A 22262-nucleotide genomic window follows, 5' to 3' on the forward strand; every position below is an offset into this window, starting at 1 on the left:
TCCATCTGGTCAATTCTACAAAACTCCTCGGAACATCGTCGCGGTGACGCATCCTTACAACTGCATTATGTTCGATAAATGCATTTATAATGCGGAACAGCTTTCAATTCACACCATCCCACTAGTCCAATCAACCTTATTTACAGTGTGGCACAATTTCCACAGCCGCTACAGTCAATCGTTGACTTAATTGAAACGCTAACGATGGGCAAAAGCTTGGCGGTTTGTATGTGGCCAGCGTCAATCCGTCCGGCTACTGACCGGGAATATTAGCATATCGATTCAGAACTATCGATGATATTCATAACCGAACGCTTCGATGACCATTCGCTGGAGCTTCATAAACAGGGCGCCGGTTGAATATTTCATATGTCCGATCAATTCCCTACCAATAGTCGCTTGGAGGCAACGAATTCTATCGCACCAGTCTCGGTTGCGTGTGCTTCGCTGCCTTCACCCTCCTTTTCGAACTGCACACTGGACAATAAATTATGCATTTCCATCACAAACTGCCCATCGGTTATTGGGCGCGGGAAAAGTCGGTCACATTTCGGCCTGATTTCCGGAATGAGAACGCCCGCGGGTGATGGTGAGGACAAAAAAAAAACAATGCACGAAAATCCTGTGTGTATATGTTTAGCCGGGTATTTTTTTTTCGCTCCTCTTTTTAGTGCCTTTATCATGCGAACTTGTTGTTGCTCACGCTGGTGCTCATGAATTCATTATGGCCCGGTGCCATTTCATACATTTTAGAGTAAGCTTCCGGGCAGGCACGCATTCATTCATCGGTGCATTCGGTGACTAAAAATGCATAGAATCATCATCGTTAGGCGTACGGCATTGGTGGCTCGTTATTGGATTCGCTCAAAAATAACAGCTATAATAAACAAAAAGAGATTAATTAAAATTAAATCATACCATAAACTGGTAATTATATCCTGTACGCTCAATCAGAGAGCTAATCCATGTTTTTCCTTTATATCTATTACACGCCAGGAAAGTAATGCTATTTTTTATCCATTTATGTCTATACATTCCTATACATCCGTACATAAATGGTGTCATGCAACCATGGGTTCCATTAACCCACCTGTTTACTACCAAACGATGGCTCCAAACTGACTGTGATAGTAACCAACGAGTGTAAATAAATCCGATTGGCATGCGCCAGTATGAGGGAATGTTTTTCTACCGCTTGCATTTCCACTAGAACACGGTACAGGTTCACCGGTTTCCATCCGCAAGAAAGGACTGGAAGAAGAAGGTGCGAAAGTTTCCCTAGTGCTAGAACACTTAATTGTGCTCCAACCGGGCCGCACCGGGTGAAGAAAAACAAACATGCAACTATGCAACAACCAACGACGCCATCGTTCGCAAGGATTTGTTGTGGATACGGTTCCGGGGGAAAGCATTTGCCGTCATTTCGTTTGGTTCTGCTTCTTGTGCTTTACGGTTACGGCCGCTTCAGTAGTTACCGGGGTTTCAAATACCACTGACTGCAAGTTCAAGGATTGCCGAACGACCGGAAAAGGGCGATTTGTTAACTGTGAGACATTCCGATACTTCCAGCATCTTCCTTTACAAAGGCAACGTTAGAGAGGAAGATGCTGATACGCAGTGTCCGGGAGTGTGTTTAAGTTGTAAATAGGGCAACTTTACTATCTGCTAATGAGAAGCTGCAATTAGTCTTCGAGCTCGATAGTGCTGCATATTAATGTGCTTTGTTCTTGAGGTGCCCAAATCGGAATGAACAGATTGGGAGCAATGATTATCCTTGCGTTGAATATTCATTGCTATGATATCGGTGAACATCGGTGTATAAAATCAGTGCGCTCCAGATCAGTACTGCTCGTGGCACAAAAGTTGGAAGCCTCCATATTTCGACAACCAAGTAACACCTACAACAAAAAAAAAAACAAAAAAAATGTGATTCAATCTGATCGTTAAACTGGCGACAGTATTTATCGATGGCAAGAGAAAAGGGGGCCAAGCAGTAGTAAAGCAGGGTTTCATTTCCTACCTTACATTGGCTTAAACGTTTTTCCTACCGTTGATCATCGACCATTTCTTACTAAATAATTCGACCATTCCGATTATAATGGCTGCACTCTTTGGAAACGCAACAGCCAATACCACTGTGCCACTGTGACACTTATTCGTCGGAAGGGACGGATTGAAAAAGTATTTCACCCTCACCGTTTATCCATACAATTTCCCTGTGGCCTATATTGTATCTTCTCCCGAGTCCTTTGCTTCCCATGAACCTTAACAGAAAGGGGTCAATAGACTGGACAGTTCTTTCAACTCTGGATGGAACGGTTGGAAAATCGATTATACTCACATACGTTCCGTTTCCCCCCTGCCGCTCCACGTACAACAATTGCACATGGCGGGGACACCAAGTGTCAGGAAGGATGTTTCACCGACAGGTGCAGTGTCCAGTCTAGTTTTTTTAAACTTACATTTTCGAACACTGCAAAAAAAAAGGTTCCTTTTGTTTGTCTAGAGATCTTTTGTTTTTATGGTGCAGTTGTACTCCGAGTCAAAGATTCATTATGCACACAGCAAACTGCATTCAATGAAAATGTGAATCCTTTCCGCCTGAATGTATGCAACTCGCAATGCGCTTAACATTGGTAATGGAAGTGAAACATGAAAATACCCTTGGTTTGTGTTGGAGAATGCGTCTCGAATATGATTTCTTTTAATTCTATGCTAAAACAAACTCATTACATCCATTACATTATAAATAAACCCTTTCCTAAACATCAAACAACATTCGAACCATTGAAAGCACGTGTAAAAACCGGCCCACTGTGTCTCATCTAAAGATAGATTATACTCAAAATGGCCATAAATAGACATCACTGTATCAATCCTTGTGGGATCCATTGTCTGGCGAATCAATAATTTCCGGACTAACGGACTAATGCTGTATACGTGTAATAACGGACACGATAGCTAAATTATCAAAGATTCTATAACGCTCACCTGCGGCCCACTTAATAACCGGCCTACGGCCCATAATGGGCCTCCATCACATGAAGCGACACTTTACTCCACAGTTAACCGCACACTTTCCTCTTTTGCCGTAAATGGATGTCACCCACTTGCAGGGTATTGTTTTTCCGCCCCACCACTGAATGGACATGGAAGCACAATTTTTTTTTTTTATATCACATTTACCCTTCATCAACGCAAGCCAACTGTCCGGCAGAGCAAAGCACTGGGACGCAATAGGAGCATAGACTGACCCTTTGAAGGATACTTTCTTTTCGTCGTGGTAGTAAGCTTCACTACCACGACTACTAAAATCGTGACCGTGCTGGTGAGTTCGCGCCACGCAACGCTTGGACTGGATGGGAAGGTACCTGCTCGCACGCTTTCACTAGACCTCAGTATCGAACGGACCGCAGGCAAATCAACAACATCGGGCAATAGAAACGAAACATAAGGGAACTACCCAAACCGGAGTCTCTCGTCATTACGCGCCCTCGTACCGTGAGGTGGTTTTGCGGAATGTGTTTATCATGCTCGGGAAGTGGCAAACCTGGTAAATAGGTCAAATCGGGATAGTGGCTACGAATGAACGCGATTGTATTTACCTGAATGTGAAGCGAAGAAGGATTCCTGCAGGAACTTTTGCTAAAGCTTATTTAATTCCGCCTAACAGCTTGTTCAATGCAATTATAAATGTGTAATACAACGGACCAAAACGGAGGTGGCATGCATGTGGATATTGAAGTTCCAGGTGATTATCTGCGAAGTTTATTTGCAAAAGATGAACTCTTATTTTTGGATTGCTTCTCAAGCCTCTTTATCTCTGTGTAATCTTAAATATCCTCTGAACCCCCTTTACTCCAGACACGGGAGCAGTGTTTACGTTGGGAAAATCGTACCTCTTCGATGATACGATTACGGAGGAAACAACGCCACAAATCGACTCAACAAACCACCCATCGGAGACCAACGGTAAAGCTGACCTACCGGAACCCAGCGGAAAGGATGTGCCGATGCGACAGCAGAGTTACTTCTTTGTCAAAAATGATCCGATCGTGAAAATTGTCTGTGGCAGCAAACAAAGTGGAGTGATATGCGGTAAGTGTCTCGTATTGTTTACGGTGGTGTAGTGGTGCAAAAGCACTTTCCTTTGGTGTTAGGTGCTTCCCATTCCACAAGTGTGTCGAACTGATGGCTAAAGTTCGCTTTGTCCCGATAAAACCCGGAAATGAAAACGGTATTGAAAATGATTTTGGCAACCTCATCGTTACAACAATGGTGAAGCAGAATTTGTTAACCTTCGTGGGCATGAAATTCCTGGCCAGCTTTGCGGACTTATCTATCCAACAAAGAAATTGTTCCAAATCGTTCTAGCTATTAAATCGTGCGCTACCGACTATGTAATTCTATTCGCATACTAAGAACAATAAACTCTTCAACACTTAAATCTCCAAGCATTCAGACTCACACAATTAAACCATTAGTGTCAAGACCAATGTATTCATTTGTGGTCTCGCGAAATAATTCGATGCCGTGCGCTTTGTTGCGTTGTTGACCTTTCGCTACAATTAAGCGTGTTCATGAACTTGAAAAAAGACACGACCACCTGATACCCGGTGTATATTCTCTCATTAACCACTTACGCCTTCTACATCTTATCCGCGAAAAAAACACTGAAAATTAATGTCTCCACTACAGGTGAAGGGGTTTGTTGTCATGCAGAAAAGGTGCCCAGCTAATCTAGCATTTGGCAATCGGTATTTATCCAGCTGGTGCTTTACCGTAAATTATAACCATATATCTATCGCCCACAAACAAAACAACATTATATCCGGGCTTGAAACGCAACACCATCACGTTCAAACCTGGCTTGTGCACGTATGAAGAACTAGCTCAATCCGTTCTCGTGTTAATTCTATTGCCCTTTTACACTTCCCCGGTACCGATTAACGTACCGGCGAAAGTTCAGCCACGGATTCACGACGGGTTCTCCACGAGTCGGCATCGATGCACGCAATCGCACAATTAAGGCGCACACAAGAACGTGGTCCGGTGGTATAATATTTACACACTCATCGCATCGCACTGCGCCTAGAGAATGACCAGACAGCGCTAGGAAATGAGGGTCCGCGAGTGTTACGTAGAAACATTCGCTTTTGTTTTGCCCTCTATTAATCATTCTCTTAATTTTTTGTGCGCCCTAATATTTGAATTCCAGAATCGGGACGACTGTTCGTTTGGGGTCTCAGTGGACACGGTCAGCTTGGATTGGGCAAAACGGAAACCATCCATAAACCATCCTGCGTGCGCACAATCAAGCGTCTCAAGGAGCGCGTCCAATCGTTTTGTTTCGGAGGAAATGGATTCTGTATTATACTTTCTGGTATGTGTACTGAATTTACCTAAAATTGAAACAAAAAAAGTTATATTAATCTATCCATCTTCCCAGAATCTGGAAAGGTATTTTACTGTGGGAAAAATGTATTCCCTTTCAACGCTAAGATTTCCTCTTTACTGGAAGCGACCACACTTCACAAAAATCCCACCGACAACAGTGAATATACACCGTTTCCGGTAGAACTGCAGGAGTTCCGTCACCTTCGGGACCAAGCTGGAGAAGAGCGTTTCACAGAGGTAGTGGCCGGTTTCAACCATTTCATACTGCTCAGTTCAATCGGTAATTGCTACGGTTGGGGATACAACAGCCATCAGCAGCTCGGTGGAGTTGATTCGCTTAAAATACTCTCCCAACCGGAAAGGATTGCACTGGATGAGTCGGTCGGCCAGGTATTCTGTGGCAACTACTGCACACTGTTCGTCACCACAGCAAACACACTGTATCTGGTGGGCAAATTTCAAAAGATCACTATTCCGGTGTTGAAACAGCTGACCAATTGTATCCTTCCGGAGCAAGTAATTGCAGGCGAAATTACTGGATGGGATTGTGTGTATTTGTTGCTGGCAACTGGCCAGGTGTACCGATCCAATCGGGTGCGCAAGGTGGAAGATGTACAATTCGATCTATTCGAAAATTTAGATGGATTGTTGGCGGAGGATGAACACGTTATCAAGATCGCATCGGCAAATAATTGTGTATCGTTCGTTACCAATGCCGGACGCCTGTTAACGACGTACGATGATGATTGCCCCTTCACTGTGTCGGACCATTTCAAAGAGTTAACGAAATTTAGTCACTTTAACGTTACGGACATTGCCAGCGGGAACGAACATTCGCTAGTGTTGGCTTACCCTGCCGTAGAGCGATTGGATGTTACACATGCGCTCGAGCTACTGCACAATGCTACACCGATACCGACCGAGCTGCAGAGGGATGCCCAAATGGCACAAGAGTTTATCCGCAACGAAAAGAGACGGTTGCGACGGGAGCACGTGGAGCGTGAGATATCCAAGGATGAATCGATTGCGATTGAAACAAGTGGCCGAGGCGATTCCGACGTGCGGTTTATCGATAACGGAGTTAGCATAGCGCTTGCCGCTACTCCTAACGGGAAGCGGGAACACAAACGACACCATCACCACCACCTGAAACCATCCGACACTGCTGACGCGGATGATGAGGAGGATCGTTTCTCTGCCCATAGAGATGTCGGTCCGAGGAAAACCCATACGCCCAACATAAGTCAGCTGATCGATTACAGCGATGACGATAACGATAGCATCTCATCGCAGTCCACCTTTAACGATGAAGTGGAAGAAGAAAACGGGGACACTGGAAAGCATACCGGCAAGCACTCGGAAAGCTACAATGGTAAAAATGGTATCAAAAACGATAGTAACAATAATCGCAACGAGGATGCACGTAAGCTGAGTCTCGGCAGCAAGCTGAACGGTAGCATGGGCAGCACAAAGTCCAGCGACAAGATGCGTAAGTTCTTCAAGGAGCTTAAATCGAAAAGCATGGATGTATCGTGCAAGAACCCGGGTGTCGTTTTAGACGATGGTGAGTAGTCGGAAGAAAATTTACCTTGTACTATGAATCACCTAACAGGAAAATTGCTTTCTCAATTCCTTTCGCAGATGTAAAGTATTCCAAAAACGATCAGATCATCCAGGCAGAGGACAGAGCGTCGAAGGTGTGCACACTGATGTGAATCTGCTCACTTGTATTGTTTCTTCATTCTGTACACAACTGGCAATAAATCACTTTAAGATAACCGATTGAATCTCGTATTTCTTAACTTCTTCACATAAACAAACTATTCTGTTCACTCCTGATTGTCGCACACGGCTAAAGAAACATTTTACAAACCTAAAAAACACTATTCTCGCTATTGCAACGCTTGTAAACAATACCGGACCGGTCTAAGGAAAAGTAAACAACTTTAGAATGGTCAATGACAGCAACAAATGTCAAAGAAGCACTGTGGGATATTTGTAGAACATTTTTTTATAATGTTACGTTCACAAATTTGTTTCCATAATCGTACTAAACGTTTCGCACAATGAAGTAGAAAAGATAGTATACTAACCACCTGGAAACCGTGATAATATTTTGGACGAGTAACTTTACTCGTAATTTTTTGTTTGAGCATATATTTTTGGTTGCGTGAGTATGGCTGCGTACTTTTCAATTCCCACACGCTGGCATTCAAACAGTCACGTGGATGACACCATCACGTGGCTGAAAACCATACGTACTGCCGCCGGCCAAGTCTTTTAATAAGCATAAAACTTATATTTGGTAAAATTGATTAAAAAATAACAAATAAATAGTACACTCATCGTCATTTGTATAACTTACCCATTTAAAACTTAAATTAAAACACCCATCTGCATTTCCTTCAATAACTAAATTGCATTCGAATTTCTCTGACACATATGCATATATTTCCTGTGTGTTTGGTTCGTCACAAATTTATCTATCCTGTTTTTTTTATACCACTTTTATATAATATCCAGAACTATAATCCATTAGCCTAAAACAATGTTTGCACCAAAAACCAAAAGCCCTACCTCGTAATAAACCAATAGCTTTGTGAAAAGAGAAACAGAACCATGTAACCAAGCTAACGATCTTCAATGAAGAATAATAAATAATAATACAAACAGTTAAAGTTTAATATAAACTACCATCAAACTGCGCACCGGCCTATTGTTCGCTGCTGCCAAGCATCCTTTTACAGCTGTACCACGCACCGTAAGTATCATCTACCGCAGCTCTACCATCACCGAGTTTTGATTACAACTGTACATCGAAACATAAATTTTACACCATCCACCCGGGCGGTGTTTTAGAAGTCCAACCGCCTTTCGCGATCGCTTTCTGTACAAATAGCTAATTTCAATGTGACGACTACCGCCATTACAGGGGGCGCCAGGTCACAGCGTCCCGGGAGCATCTTTTTTTGGTCTACTTATCATCTAAATCACAATTTTTCCACTTTCCACACGTTGGCCGAAATGTTAAAAATTTTGGCTTGCTGAAGTCACCGCCCCGCATTTTGCTGGGCATGGCTTTAGCACTTACTACACCTTAGGACAGTTGGATGTGCTGTGGGTTGGAGTGGGGGAGAAGTTGGAGAAGGGGACACATACATCACACGTCTACAACTTAGTCGGCTACATCCTTCTGCTGAAGTCATATAGGAAGGAACTGTTTGTGCCGGCACGATGCGCCCTAAATCTTATCCGAAAGGCAATCCGGCTTGAAGACGTGCACCAGCGAGTCCCATCCACAATCGGCCAGCTGATTACGGCGTCGTCTGTTCCAGTCGAGCCCGTACGTAAACTCCGAATGATGCTTGATCGTTTCCATCGCTTCGTTGCTCTTCTTAAAGTCCCATATTCTATTTCGCGAGAAATTAAGGAAAAAGGAATTGGATAAACTTCGAAATGGAACACTGAATATGAGCAAATACAGACCTGGTGGTAAAGTCATATCCGACGCTGGCCAGCACGGAGAAATTATGCGGTGAAAATTGTACTTTTCTTACGGCAAACTCGTTGCCCTTCAGTTCCGTGATCGGTACGCCGAAGTTTCTCAGGTCCCAAATGCGTATCAAACCGTCCGACGCGCCAGTAGCCAGAATGTTCGAATCATGCTTGCACCAATCCACCGTTAAAACCTAGAATTGCAATAGAGAACATCAATTCTAGCATCGGCAAAGCGAATGTCTCAATCCCACGTACCTCTCCATCGTGCGCCTTAATGCTTGCGATCGGTAGATCGTAACAGAGGATGTCCCAAATCTTCAGAAATCCATCACCGCTAACGCTGGCAAACGTGTTGGGGATGTGGGCCGCAAACACCGCGTTGTACACGAGCTGCGTATGGCCGATGTACGTACTGAGCGAGTTGTTCCGGATCGGATCCCAAATCTTCACCGTACTGTCCCAGCTGGCGCTGATGAAGAGCTGCTCGTACGGTACCTTGCTCCAGTCCACGCTGTAGATTTCCTTCTTGTGCTCCCGGTACACCATCGACGGTGGTCCATTGTTGCTGGACACGTTGGTGTTCCACAGCTGGACACTGCCATCCCCCGAGCCGGACACGATGATTTCCGGGTTCGATTCGGACCACGTCTGGGGTGAGATGTAGGAGGTGAGACATTTTAGAATATCTTCAAATTGGAACCAGCACAACCCATGATCAACAACCAGCTTCTTGAGACAATTCAATCCCCCTCCCCCTTGCTTATCTTGGCCGATTGTCCTGTTTTCCAACGATCGGCCAACAAAGCGTGGGGATTACGTTACGCGCCACTGATAAGATTACTTCCTACGCCTAATACGTACCACGTCGAACAGTCCGTCCGTCCAGTGATGGGTGCGCTTCTCGACGATACCGCAACCGTCCGGCGTTAGCTCGAGGAAGTACAGCGTGCCACCACCGGCCAGGCCATAGAATTGGCTCGATGCCACGACAAACTGGTCCGGGTTGAACGGCGAGAATCGCACACTGTACCCGTGCCGGTTGGTGGTGAAAAACGTTGACATCCTTCCTGTAAATAAGAGACAGAGGCCCAGAAATTAGGTTAAACCAGTTAGTATGCAGCAGGGGGGGGGGGGGGGGGTGGGTTCTCCTTTTTTTTTTTTGGAAACTCTAATCATACAAATGCCACCCCGAATGCCCTTGGGCTTTAAACGGAGCCTTACTTGTGCGCACCAAACGATGGAGCACTATCTTAAACAACTGTTATTTACACCACACATTGCGTGGCCTCTGACGGTACGGTTGATTAGCGAGATTTAGACTTTCGAGCCCTAGCGGAATGCTAGTGCCCGTTTGATAACGAGCCGAAATCTCCACGTTCGATACACACACACGCACACGGCCACGACACTATCTGGTGTTATTTCGTACGATATCTTCAAAATAGCAGCACCAACACACCAGCACCGCTACCGGAATTGTTGACCACCCGGAGCCCTGCGGCCGAAGAAGAATCGGTCGGAAAATAAAAACAAACTCACGACGGTCCCAACCCTTCACAGCAGCGTACGCGCGAGACAGTCCACGATCCGACACCGCGGAACTATCGACGGGAAATGTCCGTCCACAACCACAGCAACAACCGCGGCAGCATCGCCACCGCACGATGGTAGAAAAAGATTGCATTATTTATTAAACAACCACCGAAAAACCGGGGGCAGCACAGGAAGAACTACGACCGTGCTCGGTCACACACATTCACATCGGAAGGCCGGATGAAGTATGCAAGATTCAACGGAGGATAGTAGAAGTGTTGATGATGAGACGGTGCTGGTGGAGTTGATGATGGTGATGATGATGATGGAACAACAATTCCATCGCGCGATACGGCACGGCGAAACGGCACGGTGTGCGCACGTAATCAAGTCGCTTGGTACGTTCGCGGGCAGGAAGGTTGCGCGCGATATTATGCCACACAAGATACGACCGCGAATGAAAATCATCGTCTTGGTGTCGCCGCTTTCCGACCCGGCGCGCCGCGTTGTGCCGTGTAGTGGTGTCCCCTATGCATTACGCACACCACGCGAAGGCGAGAACGCGCGCGAACACTACGGTGCGGCACACTATCAAATCAAAACAACCACACCATCATTTACATCGTCATCACCCATGATTGTCATCGTTCGGTGGCAGCATCTTGGCTGTGTGGATGTGGCCGCTCCATCGCGGCGGATAGTTGCGCGCGAAAGGTAAAACAAAAAGTGCGTACTTTTCGCGCCATTCGCATCCAGCAGCGAAACGTACGAGAAAGAGAGAGAAATTTTGAATTTTTAATTACGAGCTCTCTTTCTTACGCGAGGCGGGTAAGTGAGAGAGGTAGTGCTTTAACGACGAAGCCAGATGCTGCTGAGATGAAAATCGGTTGTTCACGCATTTCGCGTGGTAGAAAGATTCTCTCACGAGAACGAGAATCTTCATGCTTTCCCGTTCCCGCTGTAGCGAGCGCTTTCCTTTCGTGTGGGACGATAACAAAAAATGGACGTCTTTCTACAAAAGGACGAAGAAAGTGCATCACGAGCACGCGTCAATCAATCGCGGTCGTTTCAAAAGGAAAAGCTTTGTAAAATTGGAACATAAATTAGCGTACCACAACACAATGAAAACAGACGTTTTTTTGTGAATGCTGAGATGGGATTGCAATAATTTAAGGTTAAAAATAATGCTTTACATTGCAGTTTTGAACACAGTTTTGTGTTGGAAAATGCGTTCCATTCATGTTGAGTTGCGTATTTTTTACAGTGAAAAGAAAACATTATTTAAAAGTTCAGTCAACACAATGTGTACCTTCTTTAACGAGTTTTTTTTTCGCATAGTGAGCAAATACTCTATCACCTTCAACGAGCAAAGTTTTGCATAACGAGAATTTGGCCGAAGAAACTTTCATCTGATATGGTGTGATCAGAAGAATCTGAGCATAAGAATGAATGAGTCATTCATAAGAAATCTTTGGTAAAGAGTCATTCAAGTGAAGAATGAGCTGTCAAAAGAATCATAATTCGGTAGAGTTTTAGTGGTTCATGCCTCCAAAATAGATCTACAAAGGGCATGAGTCGCCACTGCTCTGAGTATTGATGAATCTTAGCTGAGCTGATTCGTGATTTGAATGACTCCTTTTTAAAGATTCATATGGATGACACTTCACAAAAGATTAATTCAGCCAAGGAGCATGAGTCGCCACCGCTCTGAGGATTGATGAATCTTATGAGAGCTGATTCGTGATTTGAATGACTCCTTATTAAAGATTCATATGGATGACACTTCACAAAAGATTGATTCAGCCAAGGAGCATGATTCGCCACTGCTCTGAGGATTGATGAATCTTATGAGAGCTGATTCGTGATTTGAATAACTCCTTTTTAAAGATTCATATGGATGACACTTTACAAAAAATTGATTCAGCCAAGGAGCATGATTCGCCACTGCTCTGAGGATTGATGAATCTTATGAGAGCTGATTCATGATTTGAATGACTCCTTATTAAAGATTGAATATGGATGACACTTTACAAAAGATTGATTCAGCCAAGGAGCATGATTCGCCACTGCTCTGAGGTTTGATAAATCTTGTGAGGGCCGATTCGTGATTTGAATGACTCCTTTTTAAAGATTTATATGGAAGACACTTCACAAAAGATTCATTCAGCGTTTTTATGGAGACGAGAGGACAAATGATAGGTTCAGTTGCACATGATGATGACCATCAACGCGGCACAAAAGACCCAGAATGAGTTGTTTATCGATTCTTTCTTTGGGCGATTCTTTGTCGATTCTTTCTTGATTACACACTATAATAACGCCTTTTTCGCTAATTGTTCAAACTGAAGTGGATACACTCAATAGTCCTCTATTCCTCAATAGTGTATGATCATCATTTTCAAAAATCCTGTTAAAAGTATTATTGAAATGCGAAAAATCCGATTACAACTGCTTAAGAACCAGAGATCCTTTATGCGAGCGACAATCAATTTCAATCGCATCATAAATAGGATCAATCCACACTTTCACTTCACAATGCAATTTTATATTGCTATATAAAACCCTACAGTATCTCCACTCAGATCACGCTCACAATGTCTCTCATCAAGTAACAACAGCATTTGTTACACAAATCACCAATTATTTTCCCCAGGACTTTAAAACCGACGACACCCGGCAGCGAATGGCACTCACCAGCGGATGAAAACCACGGTTGCAGCCACTACTAAACTTCGCCTGCCCAAAAATGCACCTCACAACGGTTGCACGCGACTAGAAAAACTAAATCGCGCGCGTGTCTGGCGGTACCAGCAACGCTGCTCCATGTGTGTCCGGTTGGTTTAGGGTTTTTATTTTTCCCGTTGCAGTATCGCCGGCTCGGTATCGCCTTCCTTCCGCCCATCCCTTCAGCGGTACTGGCACAAGCCGTCTCATCTTTAGCCGCGTCAAAAACTCCTTCTCTGTGTATGTGGGGGGGGGTCGTTTTTCTTTCTTATTTCGCCTACCGAAAGGAAAACCTACTTGCATGATGCATCCAGACCTCCATCCTGCACCAGACAACCCCCGGGGGGGGGGAAAGCAGGGCCCGAAAGGGCCGCCTGTGTTTATGAATAGAAAATAGACAAAATGCAACAGACTAGGGCATCGGTATGCTCCGTACCAAGGCAGAAGAGAATGAGCAGCAACAAAAAAAAGGAACGAAAAAGAAAGCAAACGCTTCACAAACCAGAACCACCCTGAAAATAGTACAAAACGATCGAGTGGCTTACAAAAATCATACACGCGGCACGCCGGGGTTACGATGCGTATGCAATGCGGCTCCGGTTCGCGATCGTACGGTCGATCCCCATCATCTCCACCAGGGCAGATAGTCTCGGCGCGCGTAAAGCTGGGCGCGAAAACACAAATCGTTGCTGCAGAAGCCGGGCTGTAACCAAATAAACCATTCGCTGGGGAGGGAAAGGAACCAACAGGGCAGGGGAAATTCACATTCACCCCAAAATGGAGCAAACGTCGTAGGTCAGGGTGGAGAGCATGGAAAACGATATTCTTAAACGGATTATAAGATTTTTTTCCCCAAATTATAATTATTAATACAAATTCATTTGTGCAAGGTGCATAGTTAACCGCGTGATTCACCCCATCCTGAAGCAACAGCAACAGACAGGCGATCTGGCACAGAATGCGAATCGGTTGTTTATCGCCACGTTAAATAGTTTCCTTTGCCAGATTCAACCAATAAATTGTAGAATTGTTTATTTTCGCATACGTTCCCATTTTTTTTTTGCGCGCCATTGCCCTCTGGCGCAACGATCTTCCGCCAGCACATCCAGCGGGGAAATGTGTTTCCGATGCACTAAAAACTGCATATTGTGCATGTGCATGCATGCGATCGGGAAATTTCTTTTCTTCAAAACCGTGCCTTTGGTGCGGTGGAATGGCGTAACGAACCGGCAGTTTATTTATTTTTCACGCGGTTTTTTTTCCTATCCTTCCCCCGTTTTAAATGCGCGTTGTTAGGGCGTGCTTGGGCGGGTGCACTAGCGGCCCTTGCCCGTGAGATCTGTTCTGCAGCTTCCGTGTTCCTATTTTTAGGATAAAAATTTTCATAAAACCGTGTTTGTCACTGTGGAAAAGAATCGGTCTTAGGATTTGGTTGGCTTTATACAATGTGTCTTCATTTGTTTTGTGGCTGGGATAGTGCAATGTAGGTCAAGCCAACAATAGAATAGAACTTACAGCAGAGAGAAAATGTTGGGCAAATATTCACTAAATAAGAACTACTGAAATAATAGAACTGCGTCTGAAAATAACGATTTTTTAAGTTACCCAACCAATTTCGCATATTGTTGTTAAAAAACTGTAAAGACTTATATCAAATGGAATTTGTGTCATTTTCTTCAAAGATGTATGTCAATTTCATAAAAGTTGCTTAGTTTTTGAGAAACATTTATAACAAAACAAAAAACTTCACATCAGTTTGAAGTACCCTTTTGGAAAAGGGAAAGATGGCTAGAAGAAGCAAAAAAAAAGTAAGTAGGAATTTAAATTTTTAAATAAACGACTTGAAACATATGTTACATTACCAAATACAAAATTACTAATTAAATGAAAAATATTGTAAAATGGCAGGATAAAATTCTAACGAGAGAAAATTAAATAAAATGCTTCAAATTTGTAACAAAAAACATCTAGCCACTAGTTTTTTCAAGTGTAAAAGCTAAAGATGTAGAAATGTATTTAAAAAGAATAAAAGAAAATATAAAAAAGAGCAAAATAATTAGTAAATTAAAAATGTGTTTTTAAGGGGGCAGTACACTCAGTAGATAATCAGAAAAAATCATAAATATATTTACATTATTCAGGGTTACATTATTCAGAACTATTTGTGTAGTTCAACAGATTTTAACAACAATCATACGTATGGATCGAATACGTATTTTATTTCATTTAATTGCATTCATCGATAACCGCATGTTACGTAGGGCAAACTGGTTATAAAATATATAACACTCTGTATAAATTATGTATAAAACTAAGGAAAAAATTGTGCAAGAATGTATTTATTTTATTGTTATTAAATTGTAAAACTACACTTTAATCTATCTTCTCAACCATCCTGTTCTGTTGCGCATCGTAGTTCGAAAAAGTAATAAAAACATGGAAATATGGAAAATAAGTGTTCTTACTCTAATGATTGCCATTTATACATCTACATACATCTTTACATCTTTCACCACTTGGGTACTATTTCAAGGTGAATTATTCTCTTTTTTGTTTGAAATTTTCTATTTCAATTTTCCGCTTGCCATTTTCCCCGAACACGGCGCGGGAAAACCCCAGCATCCAAAAGCACGTGCTACGCACAAACTGCTGCGCAATATCCCAACGGCAATAGATGGCTTTCCCTGTTTGTTTCGGCAGGCGCTCATGCAAAAGCCGGAGAGCAGATCTTTTTTGCCAGTGGTACGGTCGCTCTCCAGCAGCAGGCAATCATCATTCGCTCAGCTCCAGCATCTCTCCCCACGGTGACGAAAACCCCGTAGCGCCGATCCGGCCATGTTACCACCCCTTTGCCGTACGGTGTCACGGTAGCAGCATAGGGGCAGCAGCATAATTTTTCCCGCATTTTCCTTCACGGCGTCATCGGCGTCGTAACGCGTCGGCTAGCACGGGACTCAGACGCGCACCGTCCCAACCCTTACCGGCACCATGTCACGCACCATTCGGACGCGTAAAGGTATTATTAGAAAATTAGGATTTCCTTTTTTTTTGTTTGTTTGCTCAAACCGGGTTCGAAACAAACTAGGCAAAACAGCGCAAAAGATGCAGCGGCGGGCGCCGAGAAAACATGGCATCCAGCATCCAGAAGGTGAAGTAAAAATGGCACCGACCGTGTTGATACAGCGCGAGACTCGTACAAGCGCCCAACACTTGGGAAAGGTCGGCAGAAACAACAGTGTCTTGTGCGTGTGTGCCAATGCAATCTTGTGTATGTGTGTGTGTGTGTGTGTGGTAAAATATCCCCACGAAAAAGGGGGAGGGAGGCGGACCAAATGGAGGAGCATTTTGCATTATTTTTGGCGAAAAATTGTCACCAAAAAGGATGAACACGACGGGCGGTAAGATTCGGATCCGGTGCGCGATGGGTGAAAATGTACGTTCCGCTTAGTTCCCGTTCCCGTGAGGAATAAAAATAATTGCAAACAGCAAAATGGAGGCACCGACAAAAACGAACAAAAACAGCACCACACAGTGTTGTAAGGATAGAAAATGGGCCAAAACTAATCGGCATAGTGAAAGTGTTAGGCACGTTTTAGTGAGCGTTCGGTTCGAGTGTGTGACTGCACAGAAAAAAAAGCGCCCACCCCCCCGCCACAAACGAAGTATGGAATAATGGGTGTGAATAATAGCTTCAATAAGCAATAAGTTGACAAGTTTTATGAAACTAGTCCGATACGTTGTGCTTACCATGGTTAGTGTTTGGTTTTTATTGAGGTCTCTGTCTCTCTACTCTCTTACTTTGCAATACATAACCAGAAACAACGAGCTACCTTTATGGTGGATGGTTAAAGCGTTTGGTGGTAATTTTTTTTTGTTATTTATTTAGCAAGAAAAAGTTGTTTGATTTTACTAGTTTCGTTTTTTGTTTTCCTTTTTCGTTTTGCTTTTGTTTTAGATTGGTTTGGTAGATGATATTATGGAATTGATCATACAAACAACTAGCTCTAGTGGATTGTTTCGAATAAAACACGCCGTTGCCGAGCACGCGCACGCACACACACACGGGGTCACTCGGGAAGAAAGGAACGCACCGTACACGCACCGTACAAAAGGTACACACTACAAATCCTGCGAGCTCGAGGCTATCGAGGCCAACCACCACGAACGCCTTCCAGACGTCCACTGGTCAGCCAAGAACGTGAAGATATTCGTGCAAGGCCATCGAGCCCACCCCAAAACCAGGACCACCCAACAAAAGGGGGTGGCTGGGTGGTGGATGTAAGATCCTCCTTCCTACAGTCACCACCCTCGAAGGTGGGTTTGCAAAATGCGTCTTCCAGGGGTGGTGAATTTCTATCTGGAATAACACCCCATTTGCCCCCATCCCCCCCAGCCGGGGAGGGGTGGCAACGTTGCCAAACTCAACTTCACCGGCGTCTCCATCGCGAAGTTCGCGCAACGGTGCTGCAAGGGTGGATGTGGGAAAGAGCACGAGTGCAAAGAACGAGAGGGCAAGATCGGCTCCATACCGCAAGCAACTGCCTGGGTCAGTGGGCAACAAAAGATCCCACCGGAAGGTGGGAAGAAGAAATGCCTTTTAAAGCACAACGCACATAATACGCATAATCCTGAACAATCATATTCACCACAGATGCATCGAATGTCCTTGCGTACTGGACCGGTGAGGCGTTTTGCTGCGTCGAGATGAATAAAAAAACCAAACAGCCCATTCCAAAGGCTGCTGCCGCACTTCTGCAACTCGTTATCGATTTTCTTCCATTGCCGGGATGTATCTCGTCATCTCGGATGCACACCAGGCTTTAAGCAAGAACTAAGCCTAGCCGATGAAAGTTCCTAGCGGAGGTGGTGCAAAAAAGGATGAATAGCCACAATAGCATGATGAAAAGATTATTTCTTTTACATACATTTGCGGGCCGTTGTTTAAGTGCGCAGTTTTTACTGCGTTTCGGGATGGTTTTATGCCGATGGAAAATAGTACATTCAGAAATTGGAAGAATTTCAATACGAACATTTAAATATTTCTGATACATTCTTGTGTTTTTCGTTTTGTGCAAACGCCTCAAAATTCCTATTCTATTATTTACTGTCGTTTATAGTTTGCTGTTCTAATTATCTGTTATTAATTCTTCACTTTTTCTTTCTTTTTTGTAAACATTTAGATCTTCTTTGTTTGTTTTTATTTTATTGTTTTATTTAAAGTTTTGGGTTTTTGTACTTAAGTTTTAGTAGTAAATTACTTTCTAATATTTTTTTAATAAAAAATTTCGATACTTTCTTTCGTTTTTCAATCAGTATGGTATTTTTTTTTCAATTAATAGTATTTTTCTTCAAAACAAAGAGTTACATTCGCTACCCTCTTACATCTCGTAAGATGATATTTGAAAATTAAAAGCCGTACAAAAAATGGGAAACATGGCCAAATTATTTGCTACTCGTTCGTAGTACTTTACCTCGTGCTTTTACTACGAAAATAACATTCTTTTTGCATAACTCCCATTCGGGAATTCTTAATCCTTACAGCTTACGTTAAGCTGCCTCTATCCGGATTGTCTGTAATAGCATGCTCTGCCTCGGGCGCGTAATTACAGTCTCGCCTGGCAATGTTATTTAATCAGAACTACATGCGTTCGAATGAATGCTATCATGAGGTCGCAGATTCGATCCATTTGATCCACACCTCCGGATCGTGCGGAACAATTGACCTATCGCTCAACGGTAGCACCAGTCAAGCCAACCTTGACATTCGAGCCGGACTAGCAACAGCGGACTAGAAGGATGCAGTTCGTGATACACTTGTGGACAGTGCTAATAGAAGCGTGAACTATGCTCGAACACACTGGTCAACCCAACGTGAATAACTATCCGTCTTTTGGTGCATGAAGCCATACAATCCATTACCAGTTGAATTGACAATAACAAACAAAAAGAACCCTGTTCCGTTGTTATGCAAAACATGAGTCAACTGAGTGAAAAGTTTGAATCTTGCATAAGGAAGCTTGCTCCTGGAAGTATGCAATGCGTAACCCAATTCAATCCCAACGAATCATATCTCATGCGAATTTGTGTATTTCTTCCGCTTTTCAAATGTAATCCTTTATGATGGTTATGCTCTTTTGGGACGACTTGCGGCCAAACGTGACCTACACACGCACCGAGCGCGTGACGTCACAACCATTTTTTCTATGCAACCGGCGGTCAAATAAGATTATAACGTGCCCTATCGACGTGCTAACCGTTCGTAATTGCGCTGTTCTGCGCGCGTACCCTCATAACACACACCGTGCAGTTCGCAAGGAAGGGCTCAAAGAAAGGAAACAACAGAAAGGAAGACCCGAATTAGGTGGTAACCATTGTCCCTGGCGAAGGCACACGAAACAGCAACAGCCCCGTCATAGTTCGAGCCTAATTCAGTTAATGGCCGTTGTGGAGTCGATCGATCGAAACTCGGAGAAGGAAAAAAACGGACAGCGCGCCGGGAAACCTTTTCGGTGTTTGCCGGAGTTGTCCAGCGGTCCGGGAAGGTATAAAACCGTCCGCCAGCTGCCCGGACGTTCGCACTTCTGGTTGTTCTTTCAAACCAAATACCCGAAACAGTGAACACAGGTTTTTTTGTAAATTGCGAAGCGAATAAACGCAAGGACCGCAACCGAGAGACGAATTTTACATTCCACATCTCGATCCGTACAGTGACGTAGTTGCATCAGCCGCAAACACCGTTTGAACCGCAAATCCCGTGATTTGAAGCAGTTTATCGTCCACCGGTAGCTAACAGTGATGGTTGTCGCAGTGAAAGTATTCAAAAAATCGGCACCGAATGGCAAGCTGACCGTCTATCTCGGCAAGCGTGACTTCATCGACCACACCGACTACTGTGACCCGATCGATGGCGTTATCGTGCTGGATCAGGAGTACCTGCGAGGTCGCAAGATCTTCGGGCAGGTTGGTTGAATTGGCGGCGGCCATTTGAAGGAGATGCATATTTATGGAAGTTGAATGGACACATTAGTGTGAAGTAGCAGGTTGTGCATAACAAGTGAAAGAGACTGTGAGAATTTCGAGTGTATTCTCCTAATTTCGTCTAGAAGATCAAAAGATCGAGCCCAAAAATGGCTCAGTTTTTACACAAACAGTCAAATCTTCGCTACGAAAGACTATTTCTAAATGAGATTTGATCCACTAACCTTCCGTGTGCTAGACTCAAAGCAGAGGCCCTCGTCCATAGGACTGCCTCTTATCGGTGTGCATTAAGAATGATCAAAAAGCCAAGTTTACCTGGTATATTTAGTAATAGGACGTCGAAACGAATATTCATGTGTTAGCTGTTTGAGCGTTTAACAAATTAACTAGTTTGTCCCCCAGTTTTCTGCAAGTGTACCTAACTCGGCTAATGTGGACCGTTTTGTTTTCCTCCCCAGCTCATTACCACCTATCGCTATGGTCGCGAAGAGGATGAGGTGATGGGTGTGAAGTTCTCCAAGGAGATGGTACTGGCCAAGGACCAGATCTACCCGATGGAGAACGCCAACATGGAGATGACGCCGATGCAGGAGCGGCTGGTGAAGAAGCTGGGCGCGAACGCGTTCCCGTTCACCTTCCACTTCCCGAGCATGGCACCCAGCTCGGTAACGCTGCAGGCCGGTGAGGACGACCAGGGCAAACCGCTCGGTGTCGAGTACGCGATCAAGGCGTTCGTCGGCGAGGACGAGAGCGACAAGGGCCACAAGCGCAGCGCCGTGGCGCTTACCATCAAGAAGCTCCAGTACGCACCCACTACCCGTGGCCGCCGTCTGCCTTCGTCGCTCGTCAGCAAGGGCTTCACGTTCTCGCAGGGCAAGATCAACCTGGAGGTGACGCTCGACCGGGAGATCTACTACCACGGCGAGAAGATCGCCGCCAACATCGTCGTGACGAACAACTCGCGCAAGACCGTCAAGAGCATCAAGTGCTTCGTGGTGCAGCATTGCGAGGTTAGTCCGGGCGACACACGACCCTCTTATTCTGGCGAAATTGCCTACGGTTTGTTTAATCCACTCCACTTACTTACGCTCCCGCCTATCAGGTCACGATGGTGAACGCGCAGTTCAGCAAGCACATCGCATCGCTGGAAACGCGCGAAGGCTGCCCGATCACGCCCGGGGCCAGCTTCACGAAATCCTTCTTCCTGGTGCCGCTGGCATCGAGCAACAAGGACCGCCGGGGAATTGCGCTCGACGGACATCTGAAGGACGATGACGTCAATCTCGCCTCGTCCACGCTGATCGGCGAGGGCAAATGTCCCTCGGATGCGATGGGTATCGTCATCTCGTACTCGCTGCGCGTCAAGCTCAACTGCGGCACGCTCGGCGGCGAACTCCAGACGGACGTACCGTTCAAGCTGATGAACCCGGCACCTGGTAAGTGACGCGGGAAGTTCGTTCCACGTGGCAGTGGCAGGCAATTAAAACTCCCACCCTCTACCGCAGGAACCGTGGAGCGAGAGCGGGTGAACGCGCTGAAGAAGATGAAGTCGATAGAGCGCCATCGTTACGAAAACTCGCACTACGCCGACGATGACGACAATATCGTGTTCGAGGACTTTGCCCGCCTGCGGATGAACGAGCCGGAATAAGCGCGCCCGGTTTGCTACAGCGCTCACCCCTACCCTTCGCCCAGTAAGGGGCACCCCGTGGTGCCCACCTTCTCCACCGAATACCCAGCTGAGCGACTTGAAGAAAAAAAACAAGCTAACACGATACATGCTAATGCTTCCCCCGCGATTCCCGTCCCAATTGCCTGATGTCCCCAATACACTCCCCAGGGAGAAAGCGAGAGAGCGCCTAGTGTGCGTGTGTAGTGCTCGAAGGTAAAAAAAAAACATACAATTGAGCCGTAGGGACCTGTCCAGGGCTCGGCTAGGGAACTCTAGCAGTGAACTATACCTGAGCCACGTAACAATGCCCATGTGATATGATGCTATTTATTCATCACCAAATGCGCCAACTAACACGGAACGATCAAACTTAAAACCCCGTAGCGAAGGAACAACCTGCCCTCCAAGTGCTCCGCATTAACGTTAAAACGATATGAAGAGAAAACACACGAAAAAAAAC

At 44.8% G+C, this 22262-nt stretch overlaps 3 protein-coding genes across 3 annotated transcripts; 2 read left to right on the forward strand and 1 right to left on the reverse strand.

Moving 5' to 3' along the window:
• Positions 1-3693: 3693 nt before the first annotated feature.
• On the forward strand, positions 3694-7112 carry LOC128714887 (X-linked retinitis pigmentosa GTPase regulator). The gene is made up of 5 exons (XM_053809769.1): positions 3694-3751; positions 3865-4098; positions 5219-5383; positions 5450-6961; positions 7039-7112. Exons 1-5 carry the CDS (start codon positions 3694-3696, stop codon positions 7110-7112), a joined length of 2043 nt encoding a protein of 680 aa, XP_053665744.1.
• A 1526-nt stretch (positions 7113-8638) lies between these two features.
• Positions 8639-9957, reverse strand: LOC128715390 (peroxisomal targeting signal 2 receptor). Its single transcript, XM_053810282.1, has 4 exons — positions 9757-9957; positions 9151-9543; positions 8884-9086; positions 8639-8807 (listed from the first exon to the last, which is right to left on the reverse strand). Exons 1-4 carry the CDS (start codon positions 9955-9957, stop codon positions 8639-8641), a joined length of 966 nt encoding a protein of 321 aa, XP_053666257.1.
• A 2734-nt stretch (positions 9958-12691) lies between these two features.
• LOC128715391 (arrestin homolog) lies at positions 12692-21781 on the forward strand. The gene is made up of 5 exons (XM_053810284.1): positions 12692-12704; positions 19946-20112; positions 20589-21140; positions 21233-21566; positions 21636-21781. The coding sequence occupies exons 2-5, from the start codon at positions 19948-19950 to the stop codon at positions 21779-21781; spliced, it is 1197 nt and encodes a 398-aa protein (XP_053666259.1). The 5' UTR covers positions 12692-12704; positions 19946-19947.
• The last annotated feature ends 481 nt before the right edge of the window (positions 21782-22262 follow it).

This window comes from Anopheles marshallii, chromosome 3 (assembly GCF_943734725.1).
Source record: "Anopheles marshallii chromosome 3, idAnoMarsDA_429_01, whole genome shotgun sequence".
NCBI classification, from domain to species: domain Eukaryota; kingdom Metazoa; phylum Arthropoda; class Insecta; order Diptera; family Culicidae; genus Anopheles; species Anopheles marshallii.

Excerpts from the sequence above, each read along its gene's own strand:
- LOC128714887 (XM_053809769.1), top strand. The coding sequence starts at position 3,694 with ATGTGTAATACAACGGACCAAAACGGAGGTGGCATGCATGTGGATATT. Across the intron at positions 4,099-5,218 it reads ACAAAGTGGAGTGATATGCG|AATCGGGACGACTGTTCGTT; the intron begins GTAAGTGTCTCG and ends TTTGAATTCCAG. Across the intron at positions 5,384-5,449 it reads ATTCTGTATTATACTTTCTG|AATCTGGAAAGGTATTTTAC; the intron begins GTATGTGTACTG and ends CCATCTTCCCAG.
- LOC128715390 (XM_053810282.1), bottom strand. The coding sequence starts at position 9,957 with ATGTCAACGTTTTTCACCACCAACCGGCACGGGTACAGTGTGCGATTC. Across the intron at positions 9,087-9,150 it reads TTAAGGCGCACGATGGAGAG|GTTTTAACGGTGGATTGGTG; the intron begins GTACGTGGGATT and ends TTGCAATTCTAG. Across the intron at positions 8,808-8,883 it reads GGATATGACTTTACCACCAG|AATATGGGACTTTAAGAAGA; the intron begins GTCTGTATTTGC and ends CTCGCGAAATAG.
- LOC128715391 (XM_053810284.1), top strand. The coding sequence starts at position 19,948 with ATGGTTGTCGCAGTGAAAGTATTCAAAAAATCGGCACCGAATGGCAAG. Across the intron at positions 20,113-20,588 it reads GTCGCAAGATCTTCGGGCAG|CTCATTACCACCTATCGCTA; the intron begins GTTGGTTGAATT and ends TTTCCTCCCCAG. Across the intron at positions 21,141-21,232 it reads TCGTGGTGCAGCATTGCGAG|GTCACGATGGTGAACGCGCA; the intron begins GTTAGTCCGGGC and ends CCCGCCTATCAG.